The sequence below is a fragment of the Amblyomma americanum genome, chromosome 5, assembly GCF_052857255.1.
Source record: "Amblyomma americanum isolate KBUSLIRL-KWMA chromosome 5, ASM5285725v1, whole genome shotgun sequence".
Lineage (NCBI taxonomy): Eukaryota > Metazoa > Arthropoda > Arachnida > Ixodida > Ixodidae > Amblyomma > Amblyomma americanum.
In genome coordinates, this window is record NC_135501.1 from 198682328 (window position 1) to 198700336 (window position 18009).

The window sequence follows — 18009 nt, forward strand, 5'->3', positions numbered from 1 at the left end:
CTGCGAATCGATGGACCGTAATGGGGTGCAACCTGTCAGCACCTCAATCCGATGGAGAGCGTTCCTGAAGTTAGTGCCCCTTCGTCTTGTAACAGCCATCCTTGTTTCATTAAGCAAGAAGCATTCCGCTTCACAATTCCTTTTTCTGCCCCTAGATGGCATTCTTTGTGTTATATTATCTTTTGTGTAATTAATTATGTTTGTATATAAAGAAAGATTTATGAGATTTTTGTGATAAAATAGTACCATTCTCTTATGAATGCAGTGGCTTCAAAGACTGTTGGCTTCTTTTAAAACAGATTTTTCAATGTACCCTCTGCTGCCCCATTCCTGTCCGCTCATACCATAGCATAGCGAGGGACTAGGTTCTGGCAGTACTGATGTCAAAGGCAGCATAATAAGAGGATCCCCGAAGTGCTGCCGCTCCTATCCTTAGAAAGCGTAACTCGCGGCACTTGTGGTTAACACTATGTTCCACGTCCGCCGATGTGTTTGGCTGCAGTGCTAATGAACACTCACAAGGTCGGGCTACACTTAACATTTATGCCTTCAGAAATAGAAAGGAAACAGCGGCCGCCGTAACTAAGTTGAGGGAACACCGTTTCCGGTATTTTAGAAGCCTTGGGTTCGGATCCCACAGGTGGCGTGTGGTTGTTTTTCCCCTGCATTAGTCTCAAGTGCCTCGTACAAAAAAGAATCAATAAATTAATTTCTCATCATCCACAAAACAAGGGTCAATAATAATAATAAAAAAAACATTCCCCTACGTCTGTCTGCAGAAGCCTAAAAAAATGCCGGTTTCTTTCAGAAAAAAAAATGAGAGTGCTTATTCATGGTTTTTTAGTGTTACCGAATGTTTCTGGTTCTGGTTGGAGCTACAAAACCGGACTTACGGAATCTCGGCGATCCAAAATCTAAACGTTTCTTATTGTTAATCATTCTGAGTAGTCACGCATCTCGGCTCCATATACCTGACGCTGTTTTCTCCGATGACGTAACACCAACAAGCGACCACTCTGGTCATACTGAATACTTTTACGTTCCAAAACGTCCTTGAAAATCTCACTTCCTCCTGACGAGAAGGTTTCTGCATGCATACGAAGTATGCCACCATGCTTGCGCTAAATATAGTGGCCAGGAAAGTTCCTTGCTTAATATTTGCAAGTGGGCTGCCTGGCTCGCGTAATTCCGTTTGTTCACCTATCGTATCGACGCCCTTACCGTTTCGTGATATCTGAATAGTCATAAAGGTGCCCAACCCGATGACAACCAAAGCGAGGACGCCGCAGACGATTGCAATGACTCCTGCCTTTTGGTCGGCCTCCCTGCAAGCGCCGTTTATAACCACACTTTAAGGCACACTTTCATACATCACAACTCGGAACAGAATGGCGCACTCGTAAACGTGTACATACTATATCGGAAGGTGTTTTGGCAAGAAAGTTGTAGCGGCCAGCAGTATGATTCTTGGTGAGATTATGGGCCGGCTTTTAAAGACTGGCAAACATTATTTCGATGGGAGACAAACACTATGTGCGCTGAAATGACCTTTTCCTAAACTTTTCAGGCTTATGTTAGCTACAATAGCAGTAGGTAAATTTGGAGCAGCAATTCGATCGTTTTGTGCGCAAAAGGAGAATTTGTTATTGGTGTGTCCTAGTAGAGAATTATGATATTCAATGGAACTTCAGAAGTTTCTAGTAGCACACTAACCAAGGCGTCAATTATACAGATATCCTTCATAGGTACGAACACCTCAGTGAATTAGAGCTCTTTGAAATAAATTTTTATGAAGTTGGTTCTAATACACGTAATTCACCAGCCTGCGCAAGATTTTTACCAGGGCTATTTAATACTTGCGGATTCTGCTGTGAATGCGACCTTTACTTGCGGGAAATAAGACCGCGAGTGAACGCTACAGGGCGTCAGTTGTCTGCGGAACATAACCTGGTAAAACCCGTTGTGGTGCTTTAAAAAAAACATGCTATAGCATGCTACAGCACGCAGGAGCATATCATTCTACCCTTTCGCCGATTCTTCGGCTTGCGCGCTTATTCTGGCTGGGGACGCTTAGAGCTGTCCTTGCAAATAGCGCTGAAACTAATCCAGCAGAGATGATACCAAGTCTATAGAATAATCCATGCGGGTTCCCTGACACGACTGGAAAAGCAGCGGATGCTTTTCTGTGGTTGGGAAACAAATGCAATGTATAGTATTGCATCACTCCTTGCAATTACGACGCTGATGTTTGCAGTGATGAGTCATTATTCAGCTGTTCCGCCGAATGGACGTCAAGTGGTTTAGAGCTCTTCCGAACGGTCACGTGACTCCCCTCCTGAGCACTCACATGCAACCGACTCGAGTTTCCCCGGAGTTCCAGCCGCGCGCTTTGGAGCAACGGATTAGCCGTGTGTGAAGTTGCTCTGTGCCCCTCGATTGACTATGCACACTAGGTTGCGGTAGGGGTGCATTTTATAGCAACTTTTGCATGGCGGGTGCGGGGCCGTCTGGACAGCCGCCCGCAGACGGGCTCGTTACGGAGCGCGAAAGTCATTAGCTACACGACTGTGCAGTACGGGAACGCGAGGATGAACCCGAGAGGCTTCGTGGTCGAACAGGGTACCGAAGTCAGCTGCTCGATGAATTGATGCAGATTGCTGGTCACTGGCCAAAGTCAAAAGATGAAAAGACGTTTCGGGAGCACTACCGCTCCTTTGTTCACTACGCAGATTGCTGGTCATTGCCAAAGTCAAAAGATGAAAGGACGTTTCGGGAGCACTACCGCTCCTTTGTTCACTACGCAGATTGCTGGTCACTGGCCAAAGTCAAAAGATGAAAAGACGTTTCGGGAGCACTACGGCTCCCTTGTTCACTATAGAACAAGGGAGCCGTTCTATAGTGAACAAGGGAGCCGTAGCACTACCGGTCCTTTGTTCACTACGCAGATTGCTGGTCACTGGCCAAAGTCAAAAGATGAAAAGACGTTTCGGGAGCACTACGGCTCCCTTGTTCACTATAGAACAAGGGAGCCGTTCTATAGTGAACAAGGGAGCCGTAGTGCCCCCGAAACGTCTTTTCATCTTTTGACTTTGGCCAGTGACCAGCAATCTGCGTAGTGAACAAAGGAGCGGTAGTGCTCCCGAAACGTCTTTTCATCTTTTGACTTTGGCCAGTGACCAGCAATCTGCATCACCATGATTCCTGACCAGACGGTATGCCGTCAAACCCTCGACTGCTCGATGAATTATTCGTTTGAAGCAAGGAGGTTAACCATCACTATTTTTGCTGGTTAACTCAGTCATGCCAATATACGGATGCCTGAGGCGGGACTTACTCATCTTTCAGGGCTGAAATTCAAAAGCTGAGTGTGAGGTTCGGGTGCGTCGCTAAAAAAAAAAAAAGGCACTGTAAGTTCGAAGAGATAACGTCGATTTGGAATCGTATATATCAGGGTTCATAAGCGTCTTATTGGGCCATAAGCGTTTATTGGAACTGTGCAAAATTAGCACTAGTCTTAATGAGGCGCTGTTTTAAGGCGAATGCCTTATATCGCACATCAGCAGCGAAACTTGGCGTTGCCGTCGTTGACTGCACTCAGCGACGACAACGCCGCTTTTGCATACAGTTTTGCATGTGACCACTTTTGCATGCAAAAGTGGTCACGAAAATTCAGTGTGGCGTCACCATCGCCACGGAGACCGGAAGTGACGTCAACCAAAGGGAGTGAAACCGGAAGCGACTTCAAGAATCCCAAAGTGAAACGAACTGACGTCATCAGAACAGGAAAAAAAAAAACTGGAAGTGAAAGCCCGAAGTGACGTGTTGGCTTGGTTAAAACGGCTCTTTATATGTACGCGTATGTTATGCGGTATTTGCTAACGTCTTTGACCCTAACGCCTTTCACCTAAAGACCTTTGCTGGAAAGACCTTTGAGACATTACTACTAGTTACTAACTAGTACTAATAAGTAAACAAATATAGTTGACGAGTGTCCCACGATGAAACACAAATGCTTTCGAATTCACAGCACGTAAGTAGTCTTAGGTGCCCTCGCTTAATTTTTTAGTCTTTTGTTATCGGCCACTGATTGCGCAGTAAGCAAACAAACGTGTAGGAGCATTAGGATCAGAAGTAGCTCATATTGCATATAGTTTTATGATGCTGATGTAAAACTTGCATGGAATTCCTGACAAGCGACCGCGTTGAAAGCTTCAAAACAATAGCAAACAATAATTTTCAATTTTTAATTTGTTTAATTGGTTTTTGGGGAAAGGAAATGGCGCAGTATCTGGCTCATATATCGTTGGACATCTCAACCGCGCCGTAAGGGAAGGGATAAAGGAGGGAGTGAAAGAAGAAAGGAAGAAAGGGGTGTCGTAGGGGAGGGCCCCGGAATAATTTTGACCACCTGGGGATCTTTAACGTGCACTGACATCGCACAGCACACGGGCGCCTCGGCGTTTTTCCACCACAAAAACGCAACCGCCGCGGTCGGGTTCGAACCCGGGAACTCCGGATCAGTAGCCGAGCGCCCTAACCTGATCCGGAGTTCCCGTGTTCGAACACGACCGCGGCTGCTGCGATTTTTATGGAGGAAAAACGCCAAGGCGCCCGTGTGCTGTGCGATGTCAGTGCACGTTAAAGATCCCCAGGTAGTCGAAATTATTCCGGAGCCCTCCACAACGGTACCCTTCAATGCGAATAAATTCTTGCACATCGAAGCTCTATATATTTTTCCGGTTTGCAAGAGGACAAATGACTAGAACCTTGAGCAAGTGACAGAGCATCAGCGTTTGCCCGATAGGAACACATCTCGACGTGTCGAATGTCGAAAATGTTGAGTCTCGTATACGTTGTTTATGAAGGTAGTTTACCGTGCACATTTAACATTTGAGACGCACTTTGCGAGCCGGAGCTGAGGAGGTACGCGCTGGATTCGAATGGCGACCCATCATCTGCAAAAAACGGGATTAAAATTTGAACTTTGCTACATTCTGGCACAATATTTTTTTTTTAAAGAGTACTATTTTTTTTTAATGTAGGACTACGAGGAGACGTGAATGAAAGGCAGAAGATTTTGAATTTACAGACCAGCTTAAAAATATACACCACACGCAAGCGGAACTCTTCGATCATTGTATGATATGAGGACATCAGCACGTAGTGTGCAAAAAAGATTTTCAAGTTGTTGCGTTTTACTTCAACCGGTTGTTTTCCGTGCTTACCCGACATTGGAGACATATAGGAAGAGCCGGTGTTGAAGCGCGGGTCAGATTGGAATGGGGACCCCTCTGCAGCAAGAAAGAAATTGGGAATAAATTTGATTAATGGTGGCTCGGGCTAAATTTTAAAGCTCTATATTTGTTAAAATTTTCAAGCAAGGTGAAAGGCTGTCACATAATTTAGGATATTAGAATAAGAAAGTATACTTACGCATGGCTCGGACACTCTAGGCAGCAGTTCTTTGGACAGGGAGTGAAGGCTGATAAGTTGCCTTCAAAGCAGAATAAACCATAGGCCAGAAGTGGCTCGTAAGAGCGTCAGCACCTGCGCTGAAAGAGCCACAAATTATTTGCAAACACAACATCGTATCTTCCATACGAGGATGAAAAAAATGGCTAACAGTTTAGTATTGCTAAGCACGAAATATTCTGCTGAAGCGTGGTTTTCTGTACGTTGACACCACTTCCACGTACCAGGAGAAGCTGACATGGTTCTCCTTTAAGGTGCTCCTGTAATAGGCCGAACCTGAGGAGGTCACATGCGATCCTACTCTAAACTGTTCTAACATGACCTGTTTTTCACAAGAATGCTGCAACTAATGCATGAGCTTACATAGCAGAAGGATTCCTCTATTCTTTTCTGTCATGTTCGTACAGGACAAGGTGGCCGTCACGCAAGTAAACGATTCTTGGTTCGTTTCAGCCGGAAACAGCGTGAAAACCATTAAATCGCTCTAGACTGTATATCGGGCCGGAATAAAACGCAAACGGCAAAGCACGGGGCTTTCGGCCGGACCAGGGCAACACAGCGAGAAATCATAGGTACTAAGGGCAACTTGCGACAGTGACGTTGCTCGGCTGTCACTCAGCCAATCCACTCTTTCACTGAGTGGCACGTACCGTGCCGTTGCTATCTCAGCTTGATCTGCCCGAAAGGCAAGGAGTGTTTTTCACGCCTGCTATTGTTATCGACAGCGATGAGGGCATAACAGACTATTTGCTTGCTTTCCAGCACGCGAACGCTACTGTCAGCGAACAGCGAAAATCACTTCAAGCTGTCGGTACCGGAATGAGAAAGGAAATGAGATGCAGCAAAAAAGCTGATGGCGCCCCTAAATACGCCGTTCCCGTCAACACGTTGTGATACGCTTCGTGCGCACACTGAACTAAAGAAGCGAGCTGAGGCAGCGGCGCCTCTGGTCTACGGCGTGAATTCACTGCGTAGCAGCCAGGCATTCCTGTTGGATGAAAACCCTCGTTGCAGTTCACGTATGAGGCCCGCCGAATCTACGCGTCATTTTACAATGAACTATGCAATCACCGTCCTCATTCACTGTCACTTGACGGTGTATCACGATAACTCGTCATGTCTTGAACAGGGGCAGATAACAGAATGTATAGATACGCGTTAGTGATGTAAAATATTTTGCATACAGGCATGAAGAAAAGCTAAGCCAAAGACTATGGCAGTGTAGGCATCTCCTCGGGAAGGCTGTACGACAGCTAGAAACTAGGCACAAAAGCGGGAGTTGTACTCATCTGGGCAGGAGGCCATGCGGAGAAACTAAGTGTAAGGAACGACCGTGAAAGCACCGTCACCTGGAGGTACGAGGACGTGGGTTCTTCAGCGGCGTCTCGGAACGTCAGGATAAGCAACCGAGGATGGTGGGTCTGAACTGGCGGGGCAGCGGAGCAATGATGATGATGGTGATGACCCGAACAAAAAATCAGGCAGCAGGCCACCTCGCGGGCTTCTTTATCTTCCTCGATGCAGGTATTGTTCTTAGCCCCTTTCCCTTACTCGTGGGAAATACGGACAACTTCCTGACTGGCTTCAAAGATTGATAAGGCCAGAAGCAGAGCACAATTCTTGAGCCATGAAAAAAAAAACGCTCGTTGCCGCATTCTCGGTCTAGGGCCGCAGTTCGGGTATGAGCCATTCATGAACAAAACTTCCCCTTTCTCTTTTTGCTCCTCCTGCGAAGCTAACAAGAGAGCGCACAATTAAAAGGGAAAAAATGGCAGACGATCGGTGGACCGATCCGAAAGAAGTGTGTAGCATTAGACTTTCAATTCCTTTTGCACTATTCGATGCGTCACACTTTCTTTCATCATAATCATCATCATCAGCTGACTATACGCCCACTGCAGGACAAAGGCCTCTCAAATTTCTTCAATTAACTCTGTCCTGTGCCAAGAGAGGCTTGCTTACCCCCGAAAACTAGTTAATCTCATCCGCCTTCCTAACTTCTGCCTCCTTCTGCTACGCTTGCCTTCTCTTGGAATCCACTCCGTTACCCTTAAGGATCAGCGGTTATCTTGCGTTCACATTACATACCCTGCCCACGGCCATTTCTTCTTCTTGATTTTGACGAGGATGCCATTAACCGGTGTTTATTCTCGGACCCAGTCTGCCCTCTTCTTGTCTCCAAACGTTACACCAAACATTTTCCTTTCGGTACCTTGTTGCATTGTCCACAATTTAAGCTGAAACCTTTTCGTTAGCCTCCACGCTTCTGCCCCATAGGAGAATACCTGTGGAATATCTGTTATATACTGTTCTCATTTCTTTACATCCACATTTACTGCACCCTAAGTCTTCTTTGCACTTCTTTACACTTGACTCCCATGCACACTTGGTCTTCTACTCCATGTCAGATCTCCAGCAAACATAGACACTCGGTTCTGGAGGTTGCTTGCACAGAACCATTCCAACGCAAGAGTGGCAACCGTCGTCCACGCGCCACTTTGTTAGCTCCTCTCTTCTCACTCTCCACCTTCTACGGTAGCAACCCGCGTGATTATTCACGGGGCAACCACCCGCAGGTTGCTCATTCCTCCGCCCGCGTCAGAACCTCCTCTCTCCACGGTAGCCACCCTCTGGGTTCTTCTCCTAGGAAGGATTCCTCTCACCTAAATAAGGAGTGGCCACCTGTCAACCATAGCAGCTGGCCGGTAGTCCTCGGACGCTTCAGAGAACATCGGATTCCGGACTGTTTTTTCCAGTCATGGGGGTTCTAATGTTGTCGCATTTAAACAATGTTCTTCGGTACACTGAGCAACATGCAACGCTTGAACGCCCACCAAAACAGTTGGGCCGTATTCAAACAGTCATACCATCTGAAGGGGCATTCCGCATGCTTATATTTAAAGTGAAGGATTTGCTCTCTCCTCGTAGCGTTTCTTATACCCACGAGAAGGCGTCTTGGTGAGGGCTTATCGTGTCAATTCTCAGCAGGATGACCTTCGACCCGTAAGCGTCTTCTTCCATTTCTATGGCGAAAAACACGGAGAGAGACAATAACTTTTGTTTAAGAAAAGCAACCGACGAAGATGGCCTCTGTAGGAGGGTCTCTTCGTCCAGCAGCCCTGTGGGGGCAGCCTCGGACCAATCCCGAAAAACCAGTTCGATCAGGCTCTGGGGTACGTGGCCCGCAGTGAATCCTCCCTTCCAAGTGAATCCGATAGGGGAAGGAATGAGGGGGACTGCTGTTGGTGCTGGTCGTGCTCATACGCACTGATACAGATCGGCTTACGGATCGCGGCAGTGGCTTCATTTTGCTGAGGACGTGGGAGGAAAAATGATGACGAGTCTGGACGAAGTGTAGGAGCTCGTTTAGATTCGTCCCTCGATTGAGCTCTTTCCAGGTGTCAACCGTTTGCGAGGCAGGGCGTACTCCGTCCTGGCTTCTCTATAATATTTAATAGTCGCTGTATCCGACAGCCTTCTCACCTTAACCGTCAGTGGGGTACAGCGAAGATTCCACCGGTGCTCGGTCGATGCACTAGGGGGCGCTAAATTTAGGGCATCGTTCCCGCCGATAATATGATTCCCTGGTCCCCAGACGACAGAAATTTGATGAGAAGGGTTGAGAGTTATTTAAAGGAGGGTCAGTCCCTCCCCTGGTGGTATTCCACGAATCGGAAAGCTGTAGGCGGTCTGTGAGTCAGTGAATATTGTGGCTATGTCCTGAATGCGGCTGAGGCTATGGAGGCTCATCTCGCCTTGCCGGGGTCATATGTGCAGATTACCATTGTTATGGCTTGTTCGGATGCCATGTTCAGCGCAGCGGTCGATGCTATGTCCCGTTCAGGATCAGTGCACATGGTCACATCGGTGTATATTCATTATCACCATCATCGCCAGCCTGACTGCGTTCACAAAGTGAGCGGCAGGGCTTGCGCGTTCTCACACGTAAGCACTTGCTTGTTTTCAGCATAGAGCCCACATTGACATTGACTCTGCCCTAAAGTACCCTACAAGGGACCGATGTGGGCATCATTTGGGGACGCCCGCTGGACACATCCTCAGCCGTGTGATGTACTGCTGGGGATAAAAGTTTCGGGACGCGAGTTCTAGGAAAATAATTTATTGCAGCTCCACCTCCCTATCTGTAGTCGCCTGGTATTGTGAAGAGAGGACGGAGCCTTTAGGTTTTTAATGCCTTCGTACAATATCAGGCAACTGCAGATAGGGAGGTGGAGCTACAATAAATGTTTTTCCTATAACTTGCGTCCCGGGAACTTTTATCCCCCGTAGTACATGCCGGAGACTTTTTAACGCAGCAGCTTTAAGGTTACTGTCTTGCAGAAAATCCGGCATCGTCGTCGGCGGCAATGTGAGCGAAAAATGGGCCGTGGTAGGGTGTACACCATCCAGGGTGGACACCCTGTGGCCAACCTGGAGCACGAGATTCTGCTCGTCCTCGCACAACCCGCCATAGTCGTCGGGAACACTGACTTCACGGATGGTCTGGTGAGCGCGGCCAAGCGCCCAGATAACAGCGCGGCCGGCGTGGCCGTTTACATAAAGCAAGGCATCGAAGCCACCGACATCTTCCCCGTCCAACAAGTGTACGACTACAGAGAGGTGTGTGCAGTGCGATTTGGGGATGCTATAATAGTGCGGACATTGCACTCGCACCATCTGGGACTGCTGCTGTGGACCTCGTGGTTAGGAAGCTGCAGCCACGAATCCAGAAATAGGCGCTGCTTGTTGTCGGGGCTTTAATCAAAACATCAAAGTCAATAAATTTCCTGAGATGCTGCATCAGCGAGCTGGTGTGAAGTTGGCAACGCCGGTGCGTGCCACGTCTACAAACAGTAGTATGTGCATAGACCTGGCGTTTGACAACAAAGATACCGTCGCTACAACAGGTAGTGGACTTGTCACTTGACACCAAAAAGCGATGCCTACGAAGCGTTTTATCAGGTGTAATATTCGACCGACACTTTTACAGTTAGGTTGAATTCCTTATTCTGAGGTGCCTTTTAGCCGCAATCGGCCTTTTAAAAGTCGCGCCATCGGCCGGTACCGGAAGTTGCAGTACTGACTTCCTCATTCATGAATTACTTTGAAAGCATTCTCATTGCTCTCATTCTGCGAGCTTCTGTAGGAATTGAGACACACTCAGCCGCAAAGAGGTTTTCACTACAACGCAGCTTTGTGGTGCTGCAGACCACTTACCTGGACAGCAGTTTCATTCTACCACGAATTCCAAAAAGAAAAAAAAATGGCTGAGGTTCAACCCGGCTGAAGCTAATAGACGAGTGAAAGCAAAGCCGGCGGTATTTAGAGCGAAGAATGGTGTGACGTCATTGTTACGCCATCGCAATCACATCAGGTGATGAGAATCTTAGCTCTAAAGGCCAAGGTCAAAGGTCAGAGGTCAAGTGGCTACTGTTCATCGGTCACGTGGTTGCAGGTCATTAGCTATGCCCATACCATACAGGCATATTAAAGCTATGCGCAGCAAGTCATACATTGTTAGCCTTGGAGGTGTGTGTTTGGTTTGACTTTGGCCGCGCTTCAAGGTCAAATGAGGAAAGCCAGGCGAAATTCTGCTTTTGCTGCGTTTTTATGGAGGAAAAACGCTAAGGCGCCCGTGTGCTGTGCGATGTCGGTGCACGTTAAAGATCCTCAGGTGGTCGAAATTATTCCGGAGCCCTCCACTACGGCACCTCCTTCTTCCTCTCTTCTTACACTCCCTCCTTTATCCCTGCCCTTACGGCGCGGTTCAGGTGTCCAACGATATACGAGGCAGATAGTGCGGCATTTCCTTTCCCCCATAAACCAATTATCATTATCATCTCTAAAAAACTCAGGGTATGGCATTCTGCTCAACCAATCAGTGTCTTGCATAGCAACCGGGCAAGTGTAGACCTTTTATGGCCCTTGACTGCCCTAAAGGTTAGTTAGAGACTTTACTGTACAGTTTGTTGGTAGTCTTAGACCAAGCATACCACAACGCTCCGCAACTTTATTTCCTCGCCAATACCCTACCAGAAGGGGCACCTTTCCTCAGCGTTCATGACGTCACCTGGCTTGCAGTCAAACGTTTCTGCGAATTCGGGCATATTTTGTAAGGGAACGACACAGCGAGAGCGCCTTGGCCAGTACAGGTCTGCACGCAGTCGAAAATAGCGCGACTGGGGTGGCGCACACCATTTTCGGCAGTGCGCAACGTAGAAAAGTTGCTGGGCGCTGAGCCCGACGCCCGGCAGCGCCTCATCGCGGTCTTTGGCGGGTAGCTTCTGGAATGCGGCGTGGGCCAGCAACAGGCCCACGTAGTCGACGAGCCCTTCCGAGTCAAGCTTGTGGTCCAGTGTTCTGGCGCGTGAGGCACCTTCTTGCTGCAAGCGGAAATTAGAACAGGAAGCATGTAGATCTGGTAGCCTTGAAAGGGCATTGAAATTGGAGTGCTCTCTGCTTGTTGCTGCTGTAAGGTTGTAGTTAGAATATTACACCTGATGGACTACACGTAGCAGAAATGCTGAACTGCTTTCTTATTGAGTAAGAACGCAGCAGTAGTGGTTATTGTAAGTACGCTATCGTAAAACACATCTTCTCTGCCACAAAACGCGCGGCACACAGTAACGCTTCCTGCTCTCTTGAGTTGCCCTTAAAAGCCGCCAACTACGGGTTTTTTTTTTCAACGTTTTGAGTTGATAGTGACATCACATTCCTTAGAGTTCCCTCGCTTCCTTACAGAAAATCGTTTTTCAAAATACCAAGTGAGAAAAAGATCGAAACCGAGGAAACCGAGACCGGTTTCGACCAAACGATGACATGACGAAAGATCGTCCTATTATGCCACGGATATTGTTACAGAACCTATCGTGTGGGCTTCGATGGGTTAAAGTGGCGGCTGTAAGTGAGAACTTGGGTCAATATTTCCATGAAATGTTCAAAAGCCGGCTCGAAATTTTTTCTTACAGCAAACATAGGACGAACGTCGACGACCGTGCGTCTAATAACGTCACACGCGCAACGCTGGCCGTAGAAATATCCCTAACTGAGAGCACGAAATGAAAAATTTTAACTAGTTTTAATTAGTTTGCACCGCAACGAAACAGGGCCTCGCTGAGAAACTCAGTACGAAGGAAAAAGAAAACTGCGCAGAACGTATCGTGAGCGTTTCAGCAAAATCAGCTGAGGTAGAAACAACGCCGGGGTTGCCCTTTATGATACAGTCGCGAGTAAAACAGATTAGCACTAGTGACGTGCCACAGGAGCGGTAGATAGTAGCGCTCAGTGCTTCGGTTACGAACACGCCGATAACAAAAGTTCCAGGTGTGTTCTCAAAGCACGGCGCCGCGCCAAGCACGCGGTGGGATTTTAACCAATCCGGTGACGTCACTGTGCTGATCTTTTCTTTTTTACTTGCGACTGTACCTTTTCAAGAAACAGGTGCTGGGTATCGCCATCTGCCATATTCGCTACCAGTGTAAGCGTCGCGGATCTTAATGTCGGCGAAGGCCTAGTTGTTACTGTCAACGGTTTCTGGAGGCGGAGTCTCTGTGGGTCTGTGCTCGTTGATATGCAAGTCCCGGTAAAAAGCAGGAGAATTGGACACGCGGGAAACAGTGAACACCCAACACATGCTTCCAGAGTTTTCACTCTTGTAAGGCTCCAACCGACGGCACCTTTTATTAGCCCCATGCAGGATGCGAAAACGCGCGCTCGCAATACCTACTTATCGCATGCGATCACTGGTCACGCTCAGTCTGCATTGGATGTGACCCGAAGGCTTATTCGACAACATTATACTTGGCCGCCGTACGTCTGGCGTTCCAACGAGATCTGTGAAGCTCGTCAGCCTTCCTTTACCCAGAACGTAGTTTAGAAATTCGTCCCTGTGCACGGCTGAAGCCGTACAAAGAAATCCGGGAACGCACCCGCCGCGGTGGCTCAGTGGTTAGGGCGCTCGACTACTGATCCGGAGTTCCCGGGTTCGAACCCGACCGCGGCGGCTGCGTTTTTATGGAGGCAAAACGCTAAGGCGTCCATGTGCTGTGCGATGTTAGTGCACGTTAAAGATCCCCAGGTGGTCGAAATTATTCCGGAGGTCTCCACTACAGCACCTCTTTCTTCCTTTCTTCATTCACCACCTCATTTATCCCTTGCCTTACGGCGCGGTTCAGGCGTCCAACGATATATGAGACAGATACTGCGCCACTTCCTTTCCCCAAAAAACGATTATTAAATCCCGGAACGCGGCCCCGGCCTCGTCGTCATATCCATGACCAAGCAAAGGGCGATGGCTAAGGTATTGGAGGGGTGACGCTCAGTCAGTCATCATGAAGCGGGGACGAGGTCGGCCGAGTACTTTTGTCAAATTACCCTAACGTAGCGTGGCCTGCGCAATGCAATGATTGCGCTTATTTGGATTCTAGTGGACGTAATGTCTGACTTGTGCCTAGTATGGAACGCTAACCTGATAACTCTGACAAAGCCCACAGAACCCAGGTTGCATGAGGATCCCTTGTTGGACGAATGGCGTGATCCCTTACCTTTATGTATGAATTACGAAGGCAGAGCACCTTCTCCTCGTACAATTTCATGGTCTGCGTCTCCGAGAAGTTGATCGGCTTCATTAACTCGTCACGTGCCATATTCCGAACGTCGTAAGCGTGCATCATTTCATGGCCAACGACCTGGGAACGCGGTTGGAAGGCAGTATTGTGCGTCATTTTGGAACCGCCAAAATTCGACATAGACTTAGGTAGACAGACACGGAAAAGAGCTCGTACATGTCTGCCTTTATAAAATGTTCTATATACTTTCTGTAGACTTCTTAGAGAGTGTATTCACTTCACAAAGATATTACGTTTTGTCTATTCATAGTCTATAGACAGAAGTCCACTAAACGTGTAAACTGTAGATTGACTAACTGCCTATAGGATTTGCATTGTATAGGATTTATCTAAAGAAAGTCTGTATACTTTATTGCGAATAGTTTATATTCCTATAGCAAGTCTATATCAATATAATATTACAGTATATACCATAGTATAGTACACTAATGTAGTATATAGCGTATAGTATAGAAAATCTATAATAGTAGCTACGTTGGCTAAAATGGTAAGCATCTAAACGACCACCTCCGGGAAAATTGTAATTAAGTGTCTAGAAAACAAGCTGGGTTTCTTGACGCACAATGCAGAAAATGTAAGCCTCTTAATAACAGAGTTGATGAAGATGCTATCGCGTAGTTAAAATTGCAGCAACCAGAACGAGATGTGGTGTTCTCTGGGCCCAAAACTCTTACACTAATAAACTACACCAAAACGTCAATGTGATTCTGAGTTGGCTGATGGCGACATGCTTGATGCGGCTGCAGCCGAGCGCTGAATGGCACTGCAACGCATGCTGTGCCGGCAAATCGCAGGGAAGATGGCCCTAGCCGCCACCTCGTCTGAAACAGAGCTCTTATAGATGTCACCCGTTGCGAAACTTCCCCTACGATACGAGCATCAAAAAACGGCGGTACGAGGCGGCCAAAATTCGTGTATTTACGGATTGCCGCGCACCTCGCGGCCAGTAATGTAAACTGTGTTGAAACGACGTACTTCGAGATTGTCGATAAACACACAAACGCCTTGCAACAGAATCAGTGAAACAATGAAGAAAATTCATAGACGCGAAGAGATGAATTAAGAGGTAAAATAAGGAAAAAATAGACGCTTTTCAGAAGACAATGGCGACGTAAGGCAAAAGCTTTCATTTGCCGATTCCCGGTGGCACCACCATTCATGAGCTCCCGCGAGGTGGATGCTGGGTGTAGTCACTTTTTGAAGCGGGTTTTCCGAACTGGTATGAACTAAGAACTCTGGACCCAAAACATTTGCCAGCAGAATCCACCACTCATCACATCGGCTGCAACTGGCAAACGATGGCCTACCTGTCCCAGACCCCCGTAGTTGAGGGCAGCCGGTGCATCCAGGATGTACACTGGAGGCTGCAGAACACCGGCGCACACTCTGACGGAGTTCTCCTCCATGTTGTACCAGGCGTTCGCTTCGGCCGCCTTGAAGCGCGCCTCCACGTGCCCCCTGAAGGTGCGAATCGTCAGTTCCCGGAGCGAGGCGATGTACGATGGGATGAAATACGCGCCGACATCCGGAAAGCGAGCTGAACGGACAGGCAAGGAAGGAACAAAGGAATTAAACTTTAGTTCTCATTGCCTAAAATATGAAAATCAATCAATCAATCAATCAATCAATCAATCAATCAATCAATACATAAATCAATCAATCAATACACCAAACAATACACCAGTCAATCAATCAATCAACCAACCAACCAACCAATCAATCAATCAATCAACCAACCAACCAACCAATCAATCAATCAATCAAACAAACGATCAATCAATCAACCAATCAATAAACCAACCAACCAACTAACCAACCAAACCAACCAATCAATAAACCAACCAACCAACAAATCAATCAATCAATCAATCAATCAATCAATCAATCAATCGATCAATCAACTAATCAATCAATTTATTTTCGAAGAAAACCACTACGAAGAATGTTGACTTAAGAAAAAGCCGCTTTGTTGCAGCTTGAGTGAGCTCCAGTCAGCCATCAGCAGTGACGAACGATTCATTTACACGCAAAATATGCAGGGAAAAATGGAAACGCATCGTCAGAAAATATTGGTAATAGAAAAACAAACACGGCACGTTACATCAGCACAGGTTGTAATAGTGGCATTATACGATCTTTATAGAACAGTACGGTAATATGTACGTTTATAGTTGTTCAATATCAATTTGTGATGCATCCCATTATTGATTTAGTGTTGTTGGTCCCCATTTTTTATAATTTTTGTGGATGAATGAGCAGTTTTGCTTGTGCCAATCTTATTCTGGTCGATTTCTAATTCCGTAGTGGAGATTATCAAGAGACTAAAGTCACCGTAACCCTAAACAGTGCTACTGGCGTAACTTTCTCCGCCGCCGAGGCATTACGGTAAACGCAAAATGGGCTGTTTTTTTTTTACTATCAGGGGATGTCCGTCTGCCTTTCTGCTCCTCAAATTCCCTGAAATAAAGCACTCAGTCATTAAGCTCAATCCATCTTCCCACTTTAGAGACAATTAGACAATTATCCTGATTCCAACCCTTTGTCTCAATTGTGTTCAATATTACCTTGTAAAAGAACAATTTATGGTGCATTGTATTGATTGTTTCCAAGTATATAAGTATAATTAAAACCACATTCTTCACGTGTTTGTCTCCTGCTGTACTACGTGCTCTTTATTTTTGGGTTTTAAGAATTTCTGTACTAATCCCCGTTCCCCACAGTAATTGTTTATCCTGACAGTACCAATGAAATAAAAGAAATAAATAAAGCCATATATTCGCACTGATAACAGACCGCAAGTAGGGGTGGTGTTCCACGATTGTCAGCTGCAAATTTTTTTAAAAGTTTAGGAAAAGTTGTTGACGGGCTTGTAAATACCAATCGTTGTTATAAGGCAGCAGATAATAGAATTCGTTCGCTCCAAAGAAAGTACATGAAATATTTAAACAAAAATTTCACATGTGTTGTCATGCCTACATCTTTGTGATAAAAATGCAATGCCGTTGTATGTGGGCTGCGCACACTCGGAAAAACGCACTTCTTGCATCAACCGGACGACTATTCAAAAAGAAGAAAAAAAAAAACTGCGCGTTTTTAGAATTTACTTATCCTACCTACGCTGTATATATGCCCGCCGTTCCTAAGAAATTCTTCAGCTTTTACACAAGCCCTGCGTTGTGCTGTATCTCTCGCTTCAGTTTTTCTTGCCCTCGTGTTTAGTTATCTCACCGGAGAGTTCCTAACCATTACAAAAATTTCTTTAGACAGTATATAGACTGTCCACAGACTTCTGTCTATAAAGTCTATACACTATCTATACACAAACCCTGGAGGACAGTCTATAGGCAATACAAATCCTACAGACAGTCTATAGACAATCTAGAGATTTATGGACACACACTTTTAGCACACTTTTGTCTATAGAGAGTCTGCAGACTATGAATAGACAAAATGAAATACCTATAGGAAGACAACAGAGTCCATAAGTAGTCTATAGACTATCGATAGACCATTTTGGTAAGTGAAGACGGCCACTGCCATTCGAGATGTCAATGCTCAATACGCCACTGAAACCAGGGATCACTTCATCGATTGAAAGGACAACTCAATGCACCACCAGTGAATGGGTACAAGCAATGAGAAGGTCACTCAGTCAGCCAATCTATCGGTGCTCACCATAGAAGCCTTCCACCAGGGCGTCGTTGGCATAGTCATCCGGGTAGGCCATGTCAATCCACAGATCCGTGACCCTCTTCAATACCATGTCCCGCACAGGGTTCTGTATCCAGGGCGTGTTGTTGAGCTTCTCCGCCAGAGTCTCCTTTAGGTCATTGACGACGTGACGGGCTGAGTTAACCACACGCGGTGGGACGACTTGAAGGCACATCCGTTGGAGAACAGCCGTGGAACA

At 46.7% G+C, this 18009-nt stretch overlaps 1 protein-coding gene across 1 annotated transcript in view; it reads right to left on the reverse strand.

The window, feature by feature from the left end:
- Positions 1 to 11501: 11501 nt before the first annotated feature.
- The window catches only part of LOC144134505 (uncharacterized), a 30387-nt gene continuing 23879 nt past the window's right edge, over positions 11502 to 18009 (reverse strand). The window contains exons 11-14 of the mRNA XM_077667413.1: positions 17775 to 17972; positions 15407 to 15636; positions 14016 to 14159; positions 11502 to 11855 (exon numbers count right to left, since the gene is read on the reverse strand). Of these exons, the coding sequence (XP_077523539.1) occupies positions 11502 to 11855; positions 14016 to 14159; positions 15407 to 15636; positions 17775 to 17972 (926 nt within the window). The remainder of the gene's footprint in view (positions 11856 to 14015; positions 14160 to 15406; positions 15637 to 17774; positions 17973 to 18009) is intronic.